At 37.2% G+C, this 17,570-nt stretch overlaps 1 protein-coding gene across 1 annotated transcript in view; it reads right to left on the bottom strand.

Moving 5' to 3' along the window:
- Window positions 1-17,570, bottom strand: part of ATP8A1 (ATPase phospholipid transporting 8A1) — a 222,138-nt gene that overhangs the window by 173,715 nt on the left and 30,853 nt on the right. Inside the window, exons 2-5 of the mRNA XM_044912996.1 lie at window positions 16,126-16,240; window positions 14,651-14,750; window positions 13,547-13,645; window positions 6,205-6,250 (exon numbers count right to left, since the gene is read on the bottom strand). Coding sequence (XP_044768931.1) covers window positions 6,205-6,250; window positions 13,547-13,645; window positions 14,651-14,750; window positions 16,126-16,240 — 360 coding nt within the window. The remainder of the gene's footprint in view (window positions 1-6,204; window positions 6,251-13,546; window positions 13,646-14,650; window positions 14,751-16,125; window positions 16,241-17,570) is intronic.

The raw sequence follows: 17,570 nt of genomic DNA, 5'->3' as shown, positions 1-17,570 counted from the left end.
TCTCCCTCTCCCTCTGTCCCCCACCCCCGCCGGCCCCTCACTCTTGCATTCTCTCTCTTGCTCTCTCTCAAATAAAGAAAATTTAAAAAAAAAATAAAAAGGGGGCGCCTGGGTGGCTTAGATGGTTAAGCGTCTGCCTTCGGCTCAGGTCATGATCCCAGGGTCCTGGGATCGAGTCCCACATCGGGCTCCCTGCTCCTTGGGAGCCTGCTTCTCCCTCTGCCTCTCTCTCTCTCTCTCTGTCTCTCATGAATAAATAAATAAAATTTAAAAAAAAAATTAAAAAAAAAATAAAAAGAATGAAATCCTGGGGCCCTGGGGAGGCCTGTAGAAACTCTATGGGTGTGTCCAGGAAGCTGTTTTTGAGTGACTTATAAAAACAAAAATATGGGTGAGATGACATGATCAGAGTACAAGGGTCAGCAATCCCCTTTTCTCAAAATGTTTTTCCTCAGTCCTGCTCCCAGAGTCATGAATCATTCGCTTTTTTCTTCACTGAATCGAATAATTCCTTGAAGGAAAGATCTCCCTGCACTGCCTCAGCAATCAGTCATTCCACAATTCTTGAAACCGGGCTTTGGTTCCCACGGCTCTGCTGGGCCTCTGTCGCTTAGAGCTGGAGCTCCTGTGAAGAATCGTGACTTCTTAAATGCTGGACATAGTGGGTGTCCCAGTCTAACTTGGCAGCATTTGGTGCTTGACGAGATTCTCTCTCCTTTGCCGAGTCCAGTTGGATCTGTCTGCTGTGCATTTTCCTTTGCCTGCCCATCATCACTGCTCTAGCCCCCCTCCCTGGTTAATCAAAAGTCACTCTCTCTGCTCCTCACAACCCCCCTCTCCACACAGCTGTCAAATTCTTCTTTCAGAAGTACAACTAGGAACACAGCCACACTCTTCACTAATTCCTTCCAACTTCTCTACTCTGGTTTTCAAAAGCCTCCAAAAAAGGACCCTAACTTGCCTTCCTATCCCTGCTTCCATTGCTCCATGACAGGTATTTTACATTCTGGCCAAAATAGACTATTTGCTATTCCCAGGATACATTTCATGCCTTCTCACCTCCTCCTGAATCACCCACTGCTACCATCCCAATAGCTCTATTTCCTGAAAAGCCCACTCATCCTTCACGAACCTCGAAAAGGACATTTTGGAATTCCTACCTCTCTTGTTTGGCCCCTTCTAGCTGTTCTATCCTGCAACATAGTATTAGTGAGCATCTTCTCTCTCTGCCAGATCCTAATTTCATGGAGGAAAATAATGCAGCCTGGTTTCTTTCTGTGTTTTCTGTACTGGGTCTTCCACAAGGTAGATGTTCAGTGAGGACTTAAGTGAAATAGCTAATGCTCAGAGTCACACCTGTTTTTCCTTTCTTACTTTAACAATGGCCCTAAATTTCCTCAGTGGGTTTCTGCTCCTCACTTTGCAACTTTTATTCATGGGACAAATGAAAGACAGTCTGGGCTTCGATTTCCCCTCAAATAAATGCGGGCTCCGTCCAGAGCTACTGTTGAAAATACCAAACCAGTTAAATTTATACAACCCTAAGATCTTTGCAATAATTTGAAAACATTAACAATCTTATAAGTGTCTAAAAACATGATTTAGGCCATACAGGTGCTCAATTCTTAAGCCTAATGTTTAAGATCATGGAAACAGTACTCCCTAAGAACTATTTGATGACGCCCATGTGGCAGAGCATCTGTTCAGGCCTACAGGATGGATCCGATGTGGGGATACCTCTAGGGAGACACACAGGCAGTGCCCTGACTTTTTCAATACACAGGAAACTGGTGCTATCCCAAGTCCCTTAGCATGGAATGAAGTCCTCCAGAAGGATTCAGCCTTTAATAGGTCGTTTCAGGCTTACCATCCTCAAACAGTCCACCCAGGCCAACTCTACACCTTTCTCAAAGGGCTTTAAGGGCGAACTGGTTTCTCATGGGAGAGAGGTAACTATGTGCCCCGCAGGGAAGCAGCCTCCTTACTGGCTATCAGTGACCACCACTTCACTTCCACTTCCAAGAAGGCTGAGGTAGCTCCAGCGCAGGAAGACAGAGCTAAAGATGAGATCTGGTATTTTTAGGTACATGTTTCGTTGCTGCTGTCCTTTTCTCAATTAAAACAGAGAAAAACAGCTTTGTTAAAAACTGACTCTGATGTCTGCTATGTAATAAAGCAAGGTATGAAACAATCTAACTAGTAATTAATGGTGGTCCTCGTTCAACTATGGCATGAAGTCAGGTGACTGATGGGCTGCCAGGAAAACAGGTTATCTCCCATCTATTCTCACTGGTGGAATGTGTACACACGATCCTTCAGGGAAGATCCAAACCTGGGATTTTTTTTAAAAAAAGCAAAGCTATTCCATTAGGGGGCATTTTTAACTTTAATTTTTAAGATCCTCAATATCTTTTATAGTCTGCACCTGAGCCCCATCTTTTCCCAGGCCTCTGCATTGTGATTTTATGTGAAACTACCATTCCACTTGAAATATTGGCACACTAGCCATAATAGCACACTTCATGAAAAAAATATAAATATATATTTATAATTTAAAAAGAGAACTAGCTCAACCACTATCATAGATTCAGACAGATTATCTTCAATTTACATATTACAATGATAATAATGAATTTACAATTTACAAATTCCTGCAGAGATAAATTTGGCAAAACAACCCAGATGAGGGAGAACAGGGAGAGACTGCCCCTAGTGTGTGTGTAGAAACATGGAGAGAGATATATCAAATACTCTGAGTTCAAATATTGAGGAAGGAATCAGAGAACATGAAGGTAAGTTTAGATGCAAAGAAAACCAGGGCATTCTGAATTTGGCAGTGCTCTGGAGCTTTGGGTAATGGAAGTGATAAGTGGACACAGTACCGTGTTCATAGGAGGCAAAGTGATGATATGATGACTTCAACAGAGAAGGTAAAGAGACAGCAAAAGCTTCCATCACATTAGCATTTTATCAGTGCTTGCAAAACAGTCTCAGATACAGTATTGTGAAAACACTGACTTTCGTCTTGTTTACACCGCAGATGATGAATTTTCAAAAAGTCTCCTTTCATTTCTAGTCTCTTCTTGCTTTTTTGTCTGTACTCAAGTATCTATATGGAGAGTGATTCATTCACCCATACAGGCGTCTGGGCTAAGAGATTTGGGGAATACCAAGATGAGTATGAGGAATCACCTACCTAGTACACACAAACCATCATATGAGAAAAACATGGGAGCCCAGAGAAGCAATCACAATTCATTGGGAGGAGTGAACCACAATACTCAAGGACTCACTCATACTCCCTGGACTTCTGACCATCAATTTACTCCGCTCTCCCTCAGCAGGTAGGTCCTCAGAGAGCAACCTACAATTTTACATTTGCCAGCCCACTGACCCATCTACCTAAGCAACTTCTATATCTCTAGGACAAGAAATGGCTTGTTCCCATAAGTATTGATGATAGGCTCAAAATGTAAAGTTTATGAAGTCGTGAGTTAAGTCCCAAATCTATCACTTCATCTGGATTGGATTCATTAGTTCATGAAAATGAGGCATCAGATACTCTACAGTCAAATGGATGAAAACATTGTAAATGAAATTATGAATTTATATTTTTGAAGTCATTAGAGAATGACAGAAAAAAGTCACTCTAGTGCTTCGATGTAAAATAAGGAGACAAAACACTCATTTCTGTAAGGAGAGAGGATTAATATTTGAATCTGACAGAAAGGTATCCTCTCACATATTACATGGTCTTGGTAAACATTTATAAAATGAAAATTTAAGTTAAATACTTCAAATGCCTGCCAAAAAATTATCTGTCAAAAATACCCCCCCCTTCCCACTCCTACACCCATTCTTGCCTCAATTCAGGAAAGCAAATTGAATTTCATTCTGGTCTACTGACAACAGATGGCTTTCATATTAAGCAATTTCAGTTATCTGACAGCAAACAGTATCCTACTCAAACATTTCTGTTATCTCCTATTAACTGCAAAACAAAAAGACAACCAACACTCAACGAGGCAAAGAAAAAAATACTATTCCCTCAGAAAATAAACTTAAGTATCAAACTAAAAGTCAGAATTTCTTGGATATAGAATTCTCAAGTTTTCTGCTGATTTAAATGGCTTTTATAGCTATTAAGCCCTAATGTTTTATTTTTGACATGAGTTTTATATACTATAGAAGCTTTCCCTCTCACTTGCCTGTTCTTCATTTTTAGCCATAGAGCTAATCCTGTTAATCCAGGATTAACTGATGAACCGAAAATGATAACCAAGAAAGAATATTTTCTCTAAAAAGGAGAGAAAAGTGAGTATTTGGGGAAGTAGGTAAGTTCCTGGAAAATTGGAGAACCGATCAGTACAAGGTATAGTAGCCTAAAATCATCATAGCTTATGATGGTTGCTCTTCAATCATACAATATTGATTTCTTGGGCCAAGGCTTGAAGATAAATAACTGCTAGTCCCTGAAGATAGCCCTTGCAAGATAGCTACAAGATACATTATGTATTGGAAAAACAGTTACGTATTTTTAGTTCAAAAGCTGTTACTGAATATTCTAAGCCACACAGCAACAAATGCAAATGTATTTTTGCATATTGTCCAAAACAGCAGTACCAGTAACATCTGGATTTTTTCTCCTTTCAATTCCTATGGTTGTCTCTTCCCATCCAAATTCCTAGTTCCTTTGTCCCCAGGCTACTTATAACCTCTTACTCCATTCCACTCTGTTCTCCAACTTTAATCTGGATGGTCAACCTGTCTCTTTTTGGCTTGTAAACCTTCAACAGCTATTCAGTATACTCAAGAAAAGTTGGAATCTCCTTGGGTTGGCATGCAAGCCCTGGAAAATTTGACCTTGGCATTCCTTTTTAATCATGTGTTTGCTTCCCTTTGACATGAATCTCTTTTCTTCATCTGACACTCTGGTAATGGTTCAACAAGGCAATTCAGGAGCCTTCTTCATCTCTGTTCAAGATAACCTCTCTTCCCTCTTTCTCACTCAACACACATGTAAGGTCTTCCCATTTGGACACCTCTGCTCATTCAAAGTGTTCCCTAAGATTATAGATCGACCTCAAATTACCCCACAGTTTTCTCTCCTTCTTTTAGATCCATGTAGGACTTAACATAGGAACCATTATTTGCCACAAAAATCTAGAGAGACATTGAGACCATGTAATCCAAACCTTTCATTCTGATCCATACAAGATCATATCTTGCTGTTGTGCTTTTATATAGTTCCCATCTTATGCTTTCTCACATGTCCCATAATAAATAATGTTATCTCAGTAAATATTTTGTTAATTTATTAAGTGATACTTTAATAAATGCACCTTCCTCAAATGTATCAAAAATCAGCAGATAATGCTTTCAGTGGAGGGCATAAGCAGATGATCCCTTTGGAAGAAAAGCAGGGTATCTGGCAGGGTCCCATAAAAATCACAGCAGTATAAAAATACTGTTTTTAATTACCAGCTAATTTTGGCAGATATGGCTGATCCTTATCACATCAGGGAACTTCAGAGAGAGATGAGATTCCCAGATGGGGCAAGCTCAGGGATGGGATAAGATGTCTATTTCACATGTTCCTGGGTATTTTTTTTTTTTTTAATCTAAGAAGCATTATGGTCTATTTATGGTCTTGTGCTAAAGGTCGTTTTGGTTTTTGCTGTGTCAAAAAAAGACCCACAACAAAAGAGCCATGTCAAAATGCCACATGCTTCCCAGAAGCTGGCCTGGTTTTTGTTTTATTTATTTCTGGACATATATCATCTGTGTGTACAGTAGAACACAAAGTGCTTCCAACATGCCTTTTAACAAGTAACATCACATCTGATTGTTTTCTATAAATCTTACCTAGAGTAACATCTATTGATCACCAACAAAATACGACATCTTGCAGCATTTAACATGTCTAAACAACTGCTGATTTCATGAACAGTATTTCAGAATACATTGCTATGAGGTATTTAAATGTATCAAAAATGTTATCTTTCAAAAGTATTACCACTGTAAATCATTCTAATGTGAATTTAAGTGTCCATGCTAATAAATGCTACCAAAAAAAAAAAAGTTTACCCTGGAACAAGAACTTAAGAGATACACAGTATTTCAATTGAATTACATTTAATTGATTTGTATATATTACTATGAGTATATTTGATAGATATGAAAAATAAAATGTAAAAATCCTACCTTGTGTCTGTTTCTTGTTCACTGCATTATCAGCTTTATGTCGTTTCTAAAGTTTAAAAGCAAAAACAAGAACTGTGAAAAAATGGATGAGATTAATAAAACAAAGTAGCATCTACAACAAGAAAGATTTCTTTCAACTTATGTTTCCCAAGGCTTTTATCCTTTTATACCCTATATCAATTTTATAAGCATGCCGGGGTGTGGTGATAAGAAGAATCAGAGGGTAGGTGGGAATTTTAAAATTGAAAGCACAATCTATAGCATCTTCAAACAATACTCCTCTTCTGGGAGCACAGCTGTGCAGTCCTCAGAAGGATCATATATTATTACACAGGTAAGATTAAAATTTTAATGTAATGGAAAAGGCTGATTTAGCTTTTTGCTTAAATAACTCACTTAAAAAAGAAGATGCCTGAGAGAATTATCTGTAAAAACTACCATTTAATAGTGGTACTGAAATATTTTCAGCTTCTTATGAAATTCATTATCTAATTAGGCTGAGTACATCCTCCATAATTTTTTTTCTTCTTTTTTTTTGCATTTGTAAATATTTTATTTATGAACTTTTTTTTGTAGTTTTTAATTTTATTATATTATGTTAGTCACCATACAATACATCATTAGTTTTTGATGTAGTGATCCACGATCCATTGTTTTCGTATAACACCCAGTGCTCCATGCATTACGTGCCCTCCTTAATACCCATCACCGGGCTAATCAATCCCCCCTCCCCCCTCCCCTCTAGAACCCTGTTTGTTTCTCAGGTCCATAGTCCCTCATGGTTCATCTCTCCCTCCAATTCCCCCCTTCATTTTTCCCTTCCTTCTCCTAATGTCCTCCATGCTATTCCTTATGTTTCACAATTAAGTGAAACCATATGATAATTGACTTTCTCTGCTTGACTTATTTCGCTTAGCATAATCTCCTCCAGTCCCATCCATGTTGATGTAAAAGTTGGGTATTCATCTTTTCTGATGGCTGAGTAATATTCCATTGTATATATGGACCACATCTTCTTTATCCATTCATCTGTTGAAGGGCATCTCGGCTCTTTCCACAGTTTGGCTATTGTGGACATTGCTGCTATGAACATTGGGGTGCATATGGCCCTTCTTTTCACTACATCTGTGTCTTTGGGGTAAATACCTTGTAGTGCAATTGCTGGGTCATAGGGTAGCTCTATTTTTAAATTTTTGAGGAACCTCCACAGTTTTCCAAAGTGGCTGTACCAACTTGCATTCCCACCAACAGTGTAAGAGGATTCCCCTTTCTCCACAACCTCTCCAACATTTGTTGTGTCTTTCCCTGTCCATTTTGGCCATTCTAACTGGTGTAAGGTGGTATCTCAGTGTGGTTTTGTTTTGATTTGGATTTCCCTGATGGCTAATGATGATGAACATTTTTTCATGTGTCTGTTAGCCATTTGTATGTCTTCTTCAGAGAAGTGTCTGTTCATCTCTTCTGCCCACTTTTTGACTTGATTATTTGCTTTTTGGGTGTTGAGTTTGAGAAGTTCTTTATAGATCTTGGATACCAGCCCTTTATCTGTAGTGTCATTTGCAAATATCTTCTCCCATTCTGTGGGTTGCCTCTTTGTTTTGTTGACTGTTTCCTTTGCTGTGCGGAAGCTTTTTATCTTGATGAAGTCCCAAAAGTTCATTTTTGCTTTTGTTTCACTAGCTTTTGGAGATGTATCTTGAAAGAAGTTGCTGTGGCCGATGTCAAAGAGGTTACTGCCTATGTTCTCCTCTAGGATTTTGATGGATTCCTGTCTCACATTGAGGTCTTTCATCCACTTTGAGTTTATCTTTGTGAGTCATCCTCCATAATTTAATGACATATTGATGTCTGTCAATGACTAGAACCAAACACATATACCATGTGCGTAAAGCCTCTTGCATCCACTGCTTCTCAATGGTCCCTTCTCCACATCATGAACCACTGAATCACATGATCCTATTCTCCTTCCTACCAAAAGCACCAAAAAAATTAGATGCTAAACAGGTGAGTTAGCCTGAGTCTAGGTGGGTGAGTATGAAGAGTCACATAAGCCGAAGTTTTAGAGCAGAGAGTAGAAGAAACGAAAGGTCAGAGGAAAGGTGAGAATTTGAGTGGCCAGGGGAAGCTATCTTGTCTACGGTTCAACTAGAGGTTTTCCATGGCTTCTGTCTAAACTTACAGCATCAAGTGTAACACATCAGCCTGCTGACTTTTGTAGAAAAGTGATGAGTATAACTAACTCTGAGCTCAAAAATTCTATCATTAAAGCTCAAGGTCAGATTTAGCTGCAGAGACCTGACTATAAGGTGGGTTGGAATGAATGTGAAACAAAGGAGTTCCTAATTTTTCCATTTGAGAAGAAATACGGTTTTTAGAATCACAGTGCAAATATGACCGTACTCTCCGAGAGAAAATGCCAGAGTTGTGGATTAGCACTCCTCCCAAAACAGCAACACTCAGGAGTGTCCTAATAGCTGGCAGCGGGAACGCAGTTCCCACAAACAATCAGCCACTGAACTGCACAAAATGCAAAGAGAGCATTCAAAACGCCTCTGTGGAAGGCTTGTAGAAAATAATTCTTGCCACATCTATAAACAGGAACACATTACAATTCTTTCTCAGAGCAAAACACTAATAAAATGGTAAAAATGTAGACTTTCATTAGGCAAACTATTGCTTCCAAAAGTAAGCTTATGATTTACCAGATGTTCTTAATACATTTTTAAAGTTTAAACTTGTAGCATCAGTAGAGAATATTTTATAATTGATGAAACTCTCAAATACTTACTGTTTTTTATTGTTCATAAAGATCTTAAGAAAATTAGAAAGTAGCCCAAAATAAATTTGGGTTCAAAATAATGGTCCAAAACAAATTTAGATATATGAAGGAGGTGCAAATATTTCCAAAACAATGGATATCTATGACAGACAATAGTTAGACTTCCAACTGAAGGAGACAAATAAAAGCTAATTAATGAAACATTCTACTTAAACAGGAAATTTAATCTTAGTGAGACCTAAGGAGATCCTGAACATTATTTTCCATCTACAGAGAATTCCTGTATAGGAGAATTCTTGTACAGCTCTTTCCTCAGTCTTCCCACCACAGAATAAATTCGGTTGCTTGTCAAGAAACAGTTGTGTGGAATATACATAAGGATCTATCCAGATAGGTAGATTCTAATCTTAAAACCATAAAAAAAAAAAAAAAGAGAAAAGCATCTCTGGATCCCAAACAGATTTTTATTCCTTCTAAAACGAACACTTCAGAAAACATTAATACAGCTATTCCATGAGTTCAAATACCTCCACTGTCCTATAGTGAGAATTCATTTCATATCACTGAGGGCTAGTGAATTACTTAATATTATCAATATTTAACTGACAGTGTATCAATAAACTGTACCATATAAATAGTACCATGAACTTTAGAATACTGAAGTATGTAATGTGGACCACTCCCTCCTGGGAACCCTTCCTAAGTGTTTCTTATCTTATCATTGCCCAGGTGTTCCACCTGTACCTTGGTCCCTTCTTCATCTCCTATCTTGTGCTACAGTGATGGAATTCCTCAAGGCTTACTCCCTGGCCCTCTTCGCTTCTTACTCTATACTCTCTTCCCAGCTCAGCTCATCCATACCTGCAGTTTCACTTGTAACTGATACATAAATATATACTAGCCAAGACTCTCATCTGAGCTCCAGACAGTTATATCCAGTAGCCTCCTTGACATCTCCCTCTGGCAGTCTCAGAGGCATCTCCTGCTGTGTCCACAAGGCAATCTAGGATGTTAACCCCCAAGCCTTGGTCCTTGTTCTCAGACATGGAACCATACACCATCCACTTGCACAAACCAGGAACTTGAGAGTCATCCTTAGCATCTTCTTCTCCCTCTCACTTCCATCCAATCCTTCTTCATTCAATAATATTTACAAAACACCATGAGCCAGGCCCTGTTACTATTGGTGAGGATACAACAATGAACAAGAGACAAAACTCTTGTTCTTTATGGAGCTTACATTCTAGTGGTCGGAGAGAGAATGTGAACAAAATAAGTAGGGCATGTAGCATGTTGGATGGTGAAAAGTCTTATCAATTCTATTCCTAAAAAGATATTGAATTCATTTCTCTATATTGCTTTATCTGCAGTGCCACCTGGTCTAAGATCTCTTCATTTTTTTTTTATACCAGCCACTAGAATATTCTTCTAACTAGTGTACGCAAATCCTGTTTCCTTCCAATCCATTTTCTATATTTTAGTCAAAAAGATATTTGGATGATGATAGTACAGTTAACATTTATTCATCACTTACTAGAACTAGGTACTATTCTAAGGACTTCAGTGCATCATTTAATTCTTAGCCAAAAGGCAAAATAGCTGGTGTGGTTACTTGATTAATGTCTGTCTCTTCTACTGGACTGCAAGCTCTAAACTGGCTACTTTTACTCACTAACCTCTTCCTCGTATTTGGTTTCTGAACACTGTGGACTTTAAAAAATTATCCTTTTTTTTTTTTAACGAATTAAGTTTATCAGAATTTAAGTTAACACATGTATAGCAAAGAAGGCATGTTTTTCATGGTGAATATTATCAATTTAACAACCGATCTTGACCCTTACCATAAGAGTTGGCATCTGACAAGATGCAGTTTTTTTTTTTTTAAACTAAAAGTTCTCCACCAATTTTAGAGTATTTTCAAGTAAGTGTTTATGTCATTTGCTACTTGCACATTAGAACAAGAAATCGTATTATGTTAAGCTATGCAAAGCATCAAGAGTTAGAATGCACTGGGTGGAGGTAAGTCTTAGGTGTCTCCCCTGGAGGGAATTCTTACTGTCTTATTGTAAATGTTCAACAGAATATGAAAGAAGGCTTACTGGAAGATAAGCTGTGTTTTATTCACTGTCATAAGAGTGGGAGACATAACTAGTCTTCACCAATATCTCATTTTCTTCTCTTTTCGTGGACACCGAGATTAACTTCCTTCTTGTCTTGTCACTAGTTCTAATATTAGACTGTAAGCAGAGGTGATGTGCTCCATTTCTGGACCACAAATTTCTGGACCTCCATTCTCTCCTCCTTCTGGCTGGTGACCACCACTATTCCACATAGCAGACTCTCAATTCAGCTGCATCCCTGAGTGGCTACATGAGCAATGGGGCCTGCTGCCCACCCTTCCTCCCAGATAAAAACCTGCAGTGTCTTTGAAAATGTGAAAAATGTGAAAAATAAACTTAGGTTTAAGCCACTGACATTTGGGACATGATTATTACTGCAGCAAAAGTTGAACACATCCTAATACCTATCCTAGTGAATTCTTGGCACCTAAGTACTGCTTCATATATTTTGATGAATGAATGGGCCAATACATGTATTCATTATAATTACTGATAAAGATACTCTTTGGGCAATCATCTAAACTATTTGACTTTTTTCCTTTTCTAGGGAGTAATTTTTCAAACTTTCTATCACCTATAAGTTGATATAAATGTCTTGTTAAACAATTCTTAACCTATTTTGTCAATTTCTTAACAATGATTTTATTGGAAAAGTACTCCACATAATACTATCACCCCACCCAACTATTACTACATCCTCCAGGAAGTACCTGATAAGCTGTTTTCTAGGAGTACCCAATTATTACATTGTGCCAATAAGAGTTCTGTTACAAAAAACAAACCAACAAACAAAAAAAACCCTCTTGGATATTTTATTTACCATTTATTTTCATAGAGAGGGGTACTAAAAACCATAGCTAGAGAGCTTATAGTATTGTTAGGGAAAAAGAAAAAAGGACAGGCAGCTTAGAGCAGTGATAATAACATGGAGCTCTGGAACCAAACTGCCTTGTTTTGAATTCTCACAGCCCCAGTTATTAACTGTGTGACCCTGGGCAAGTTACCTTGATCCTCTGTGCCTCCTCTCCCTTATCTGTAAAATGGGGATAATACCAGTAATCCTTTAGAGAGTGGCTATAAGACTTAATAAATGTAAAGGCTATAAAACAAGTACATGGATCCCAGAAACTCAATAGATGTGATGAATACTACTGTTGGTGACTTGCCACAAAAACAGAACAAGAGCTGGATGAGAAGGAATCTGATCCCAATCATTTCTTGGACAAGTTTCATGATCTCTCTAAGCCCCAGCTTCCTTACCTTTAAAATGGGATTAATATCTAACTCGTAAAGTTATTGAAGAAATTAAATGGGAAAAACATTTGCAAAAACAATAGCACAATGTCTAGTAAATAATATATGCTTCATCAAAACTATGTCAAAGAAAGAAAAGGGAGTACATAAGGCAAACAAAGAGACCAATTACAGTAAAGACCGATCCTTATGGATTGCTCGATCCAAGTACAATTTAAAGGATGGTGAGTCTGTGTGGAACAATATAGGTAAAAAGAGAGTCCCTTAAACTTTCAGCTTGTGGTCCCCATCAAGCATGTCATTTCCAATCAAGAGGACTGTGATGTTTTACACACACGCACACAGACATAAAACCTCTGTCTGTATTCTTAGACACTTGGATGTTTTTGAGACTGATGATCTAAATGGACACTTGACCCGTTTCAATTTGATTCTCTACAGAAATAATATAAATGTTTGTGCAACTTTAAATTGGAGCTTCCTAAAGAATGTCTCAGGCCTTCCTCGCCTTACCATCTGTCTTGCCTAAGGCTCGACAGAAGGTCATCTCATATAGGCCAAGTATTTAAAGAGCAAAGGAAAAAAAAATTGGCTTCCTCAACTAAGGTAGTTAAAATAATGGTAGAAGAGGAAAAAGAAAAGTCTGAATTTATTTTGGGAACTTATTTTATGAACAGGAAATTGACTTCCCCTTTTCTCAGCTACTACAGATTAATACTACTTTCTTTCAATAAAATAAAAGGAAGCTTAAAACTACTAAAGATGAAAAGGAATCAACGGTATTTAATAAAGTGAAAACCGTGCATGTGACTTAAACATAAAACATACATTAAAAGACCCTTTACACTGAGATAATTTGGAGGCTACTGTGTTTAACTTGAAATAATGTTCAAATGGAACATTGGGCATAACTGAAAATAATGTTCAAATATAGTTTTCTCTCCAAGCCAATTATTGCATTTAATTTCTTTCACTACTAAACTACAAATGCAAAGAACACTCTGCCAAGCATTCTGTAACAGTAATCCTGCAGAAACTAAGAACAATGGACTCCAGAGCATATTCTACATGTTTTTAAGTTGAATGGGCATTTTAAACAGCCTGTGTCAAGAATTAAAGAGAAACTAATATTTTAAAATATGCATATAAAATAAGGCACATTTATTTATGAAAAAAATTAAGTACTTACAATATCTTCTATGATCTCTTTGATAGCTGCCACAGCTAAAATAAATAAGAGAGGAACCAGTGTTGTATAGCGACCTGTTGGTGATACATCAGGTATTTGCTATTTGGGGGAAAAAAAAAATCCAGTGAGAACTAGCAAGTTTATAATATGTTTAAAAACAACCAAGTCTTAGTGCCTCTTAAAATACTCTTCAGTGATTTTACTACTGCGGCAGACTAACACTGAGTGAGGCAGTTTGCTCCTGTCTAGGAAGTGGCTAGAAGAAGCTGGCTTCATGACAAGCTGTTGTGTGTGCGAGACTAACACCTACAAAGGGGAGTTAGTTAAATATCATATAATCATTAAAAATGATATTCTAAAGACACACCGAAACACATGGGAAAATATCCACACATTATCACATGGTTAAAGCAGAATATAAAACATACGTGTTCTATGATCTTCTTTTTGTAAGCTAAATCAATAAACAATACATGGGAGGGGAAAGATGAGGAAAATATACACCCCGATGTTAAGAGCAGTTGCCTCTTAGTGGCAGAAAAGTGAGAGTTTTACTATTTTTTTCTTTATTTCTTCAATTTTTTTCTCTAATTATTTTTACAATGAATGTATGTTTTTTAATAAAATGAAACTTTTTTTCCCGATTACTACTAACTCAAATACAAAAAAGAAACAAGTTTTAAAATGGAAATTCTTAACAAAAAAAAAATAAAAAAAAATAAAATGGAAATTCTTATAAGGTTCAGAATTGACTGTTACTGTTACTAAAATAAATTAATATTTAATTAATATTTGAAGAAAAAGTTCCATCCCCCCCTTACCATTAAATTTCATCCCTGCCATATCAAATTGACAGAATGTTTAAAATAAGCTGATAAAAATGATTAAAAAATAAATAAATAATAAAATAAGCTGATAAAAATGAATCAAATTCATTCTGGAATTCTGACATTGCTTGTGGCAGGAACTGGAAATGTCCACCCAAACCAACTTGTCTCTCTGTGTTTAGCTAAAGCTTTGGAAGATTGGTCATGGGTTTAACAAAAACATTTATTAGTATCTGAACATTTGACTTTGAACTGAAGTTTTATGATGTGACTTTACCTGAAGCAGTGCAATAAAGAGAAAAAATGAGTTAGCAGCTCTTCTGAACTGAGAGTAGAGAAATCTTGGAAGGAATGTGATTATGTTGTATTTTGCAGTGCTAGAAAACAAAATGAAAAGTAGCATAAAACTTAATTACTCCATAATTAGCACCCACACTTATAAAATTCTATTATCATCACATAAAAAATTAGATGAACATTTGCCCTCTGTTTCAAATTGGGAGAATATTGCAAATGGTCATTAACCTAAATGAATATGAGTGAAAGGAACTGTCGAATTAAATAGTAAGAGTCTAATTTTCTTCACAATATCTTTTGTTCTCTTTGGCCACCATCCTTTTTTTTTTTTAACACACTAGGAGTAGCTTACAAATCAATGATGGTGCATCAATAAAAAAATCTTACAAAAAATCGAATTTGAGCAAGACCGGGAACTTTAAACAGAGATGCCTACATAGGATAATTTCAGAAAAATGGGAAGTTTTCTAGGGTTCTGTTCAAATTTTCTCCGTAGTCCCTCTAGGAACTTGGCTAGGACTCCACACTGAACATACCAGCTATGTCTGCAATCAGTAAGATTATCAACACTTAGGTCTTGAAAACATCCAATCTTCTTTTATTTAAATAGAAAGAAGATTACATGAGTTGATAATTGTGAAGCTGGATGATGGGTACAAGGGAGTTCGTTGTGCTATTTACTTTTATGTTTAATGCTTTCCACAATAAAATCTTTTAAAAATTAAAAAAATAGGAGATTTACAGGAATGCATACCACATTCCCCAAACTGAGAAAGTTACTCTAGAATGTGAAGTTGTAAATATGAATTGTAAATGGGCATTTCTCAAGTCCAGGAATTTTGCCACAGGAGAAACACTGGGCTAGCATAAGGGGTAAGGGAGTGTTCATGTTCACTCCATTCCAGAGGCCACTTAGTGAACAGTGCTTACAACAGTGATACTTTTTATACTATTGTTGGGAGGAAAATGTAACGGTGAAGTAATTCTCACAGCCCTCCATTCCTCAACACCATACTAAATTTTACAACTATCAAACGCCAATATTTAAAGACTATGTAACAAAAAGGAGTTCTTGATGAAGAACTGCAAAGACCTCTTCTAAAATGTTAAAACTTGTGGGCCAAAAACAATAATTCATCCCTCTATTAACAGGTTTGAGACAAAGGTATGCATCCATAAGCAGCTTTCACTATCCAGACACTATAAATATAATTGGGAGAGTATGGCTGTTTATCCTTTCTGCTCCTTCCAACTTCCAGATTCTTATTCCCATCTCTTTATTGGCCAGAAGATGGAGAAAAGAGCCGATTCATACTGCCTCCAGTGAGCTTTCAAATAGTAACTGATTTAACTGAAAGCTCTCTGTAAGCATTTTTGTTTTGGCCAGAGAGGGGAGATGGCCTATTAGTTTCCGCTGTGATAGCTGGTCCCACAGAGATCTTTGGTAGGTCCTACCTGACATGATTATTGCAGAATTTTGTCAGCTGGGGCTGGTTGATGAATATAGTCCGTACTTCCTCCTGGTCAGCCAGTGAAGTCTTCTCTGAGACATCATCGGTCTTCTCATAACCTTAAAGAGAGACAGTCTTCTTATTCAGTAAGAAATCTTTCACGTTAGTATCCAGACAAAAACATACTTCATAACTACTTGGGATTCTAAATTATGTTAAAAGCTGCATGCTTCCATCTGATTGATGTTCTTGCTTCTTTTATAGTAAAAGAAGGAAAATCCCCACATCTCCTATTTCTACTAAATTTGAAAGGCAGCATTTAATAGTCATGTAAAAACTGACCGTTTCAAAAACAGTAACATCATTTTGCAATATTTCATCGTTCCCCCATAAATGTTCAACTTCTTTCCATTATGTAAGAATACATCTGAAAGGGGCGCCTGGGTGGCTCAGTTGGTTAAGCGACTGCCTTCAGCTCAGGTCATGATCCTGGAGTCCCGGGATCGAGTCCCGCATCGGGCTCCCTGCTCGGCAGGGAGTCTGCTTCTCCCTCTGACCCTTCCCCTCTCATGCTCTCTGTCTCCCATTCTCTCTCTCAGATAAATAAATAAAATCTTTAAAAAAAAAAAAAAGAATACATCTGAAAGTAACAAAAATTTTTAAACTAGTTTCCATTACAGTTTTAGACAAAACTAAGAGAGGGGTAATTTAAAATATATTTTTAAAACATAAGTATACACATTTAATACCTTTCTGGTGTTTCTTTTTTTTTTTTTTTTTCTTTTTGGTGAAGACAGAAAAAAAGATACCCATTAAGGTTTAAATAGGCAACCACCATGCTGTGGTATGACCACAACTCACTGTGATAATCTTAATCTTTCCACTAATGGCAATTTATGAGTTTTAAATAATGACAACTGAGTTTTAAATTTCTTGAGACCATTTCAAGTCATCTCAGGATCATTCTAACAATGCAACAGATTCTGCCAATTTCAATGGGGTAACATCTTGTCACCATATTGACAACACTTTTTAAAAACACAAGTTCCAGAAGAATGGGAAAAAAATGTAAACTGCTTATTTTACTGTCTAGTGAGAATTAAATGAGACTAGATTAAATCAGTCCTTACCCCTTTCCTAGAAAGGGCTATCAACAGTACTCTATATTAGATAGCCATTTTTCTTTTCTTCTTTATCTAGCCAAGCCAACTCTTCCCATAAAATCTGCTGACCTATTGAACATTTCTTCTGAAGTATTCTACAATGCTAAGTCAGTGATCCTTCTCTGTATTCCCACAGGCCTCTGCACTCCCCTTTCTCCCCTGCAAAACACTTATCAGAAGGTTTTGTTACTGCCTGCTTATGAGTCTGTCTCTCCCTACCAGAATGGGAACTCCCTGAGGCCATAGATGCTGGGTTACTCATCTTCCTAACACCAGTACCAACAAA

This window comes from Neomonachus schauinslandi, chromosome 2, assembly GCF_002201575.2.
Source record: "Neomonachus schauinslandi chromosome 2, ASM220157v2, whole genome shotgun sequence".
NCBI classification, from domain to species: Eukaryota; Metazoa; Chordata; class Mammalia; order Carnivora; family Phocidae; genus Neomonachus; species Neomonachus schauinslandi.
Note: the sequence above shows the minus strand (reverse complement) of the source record. Positions and strands in the feature narration are given on the sequence as shown.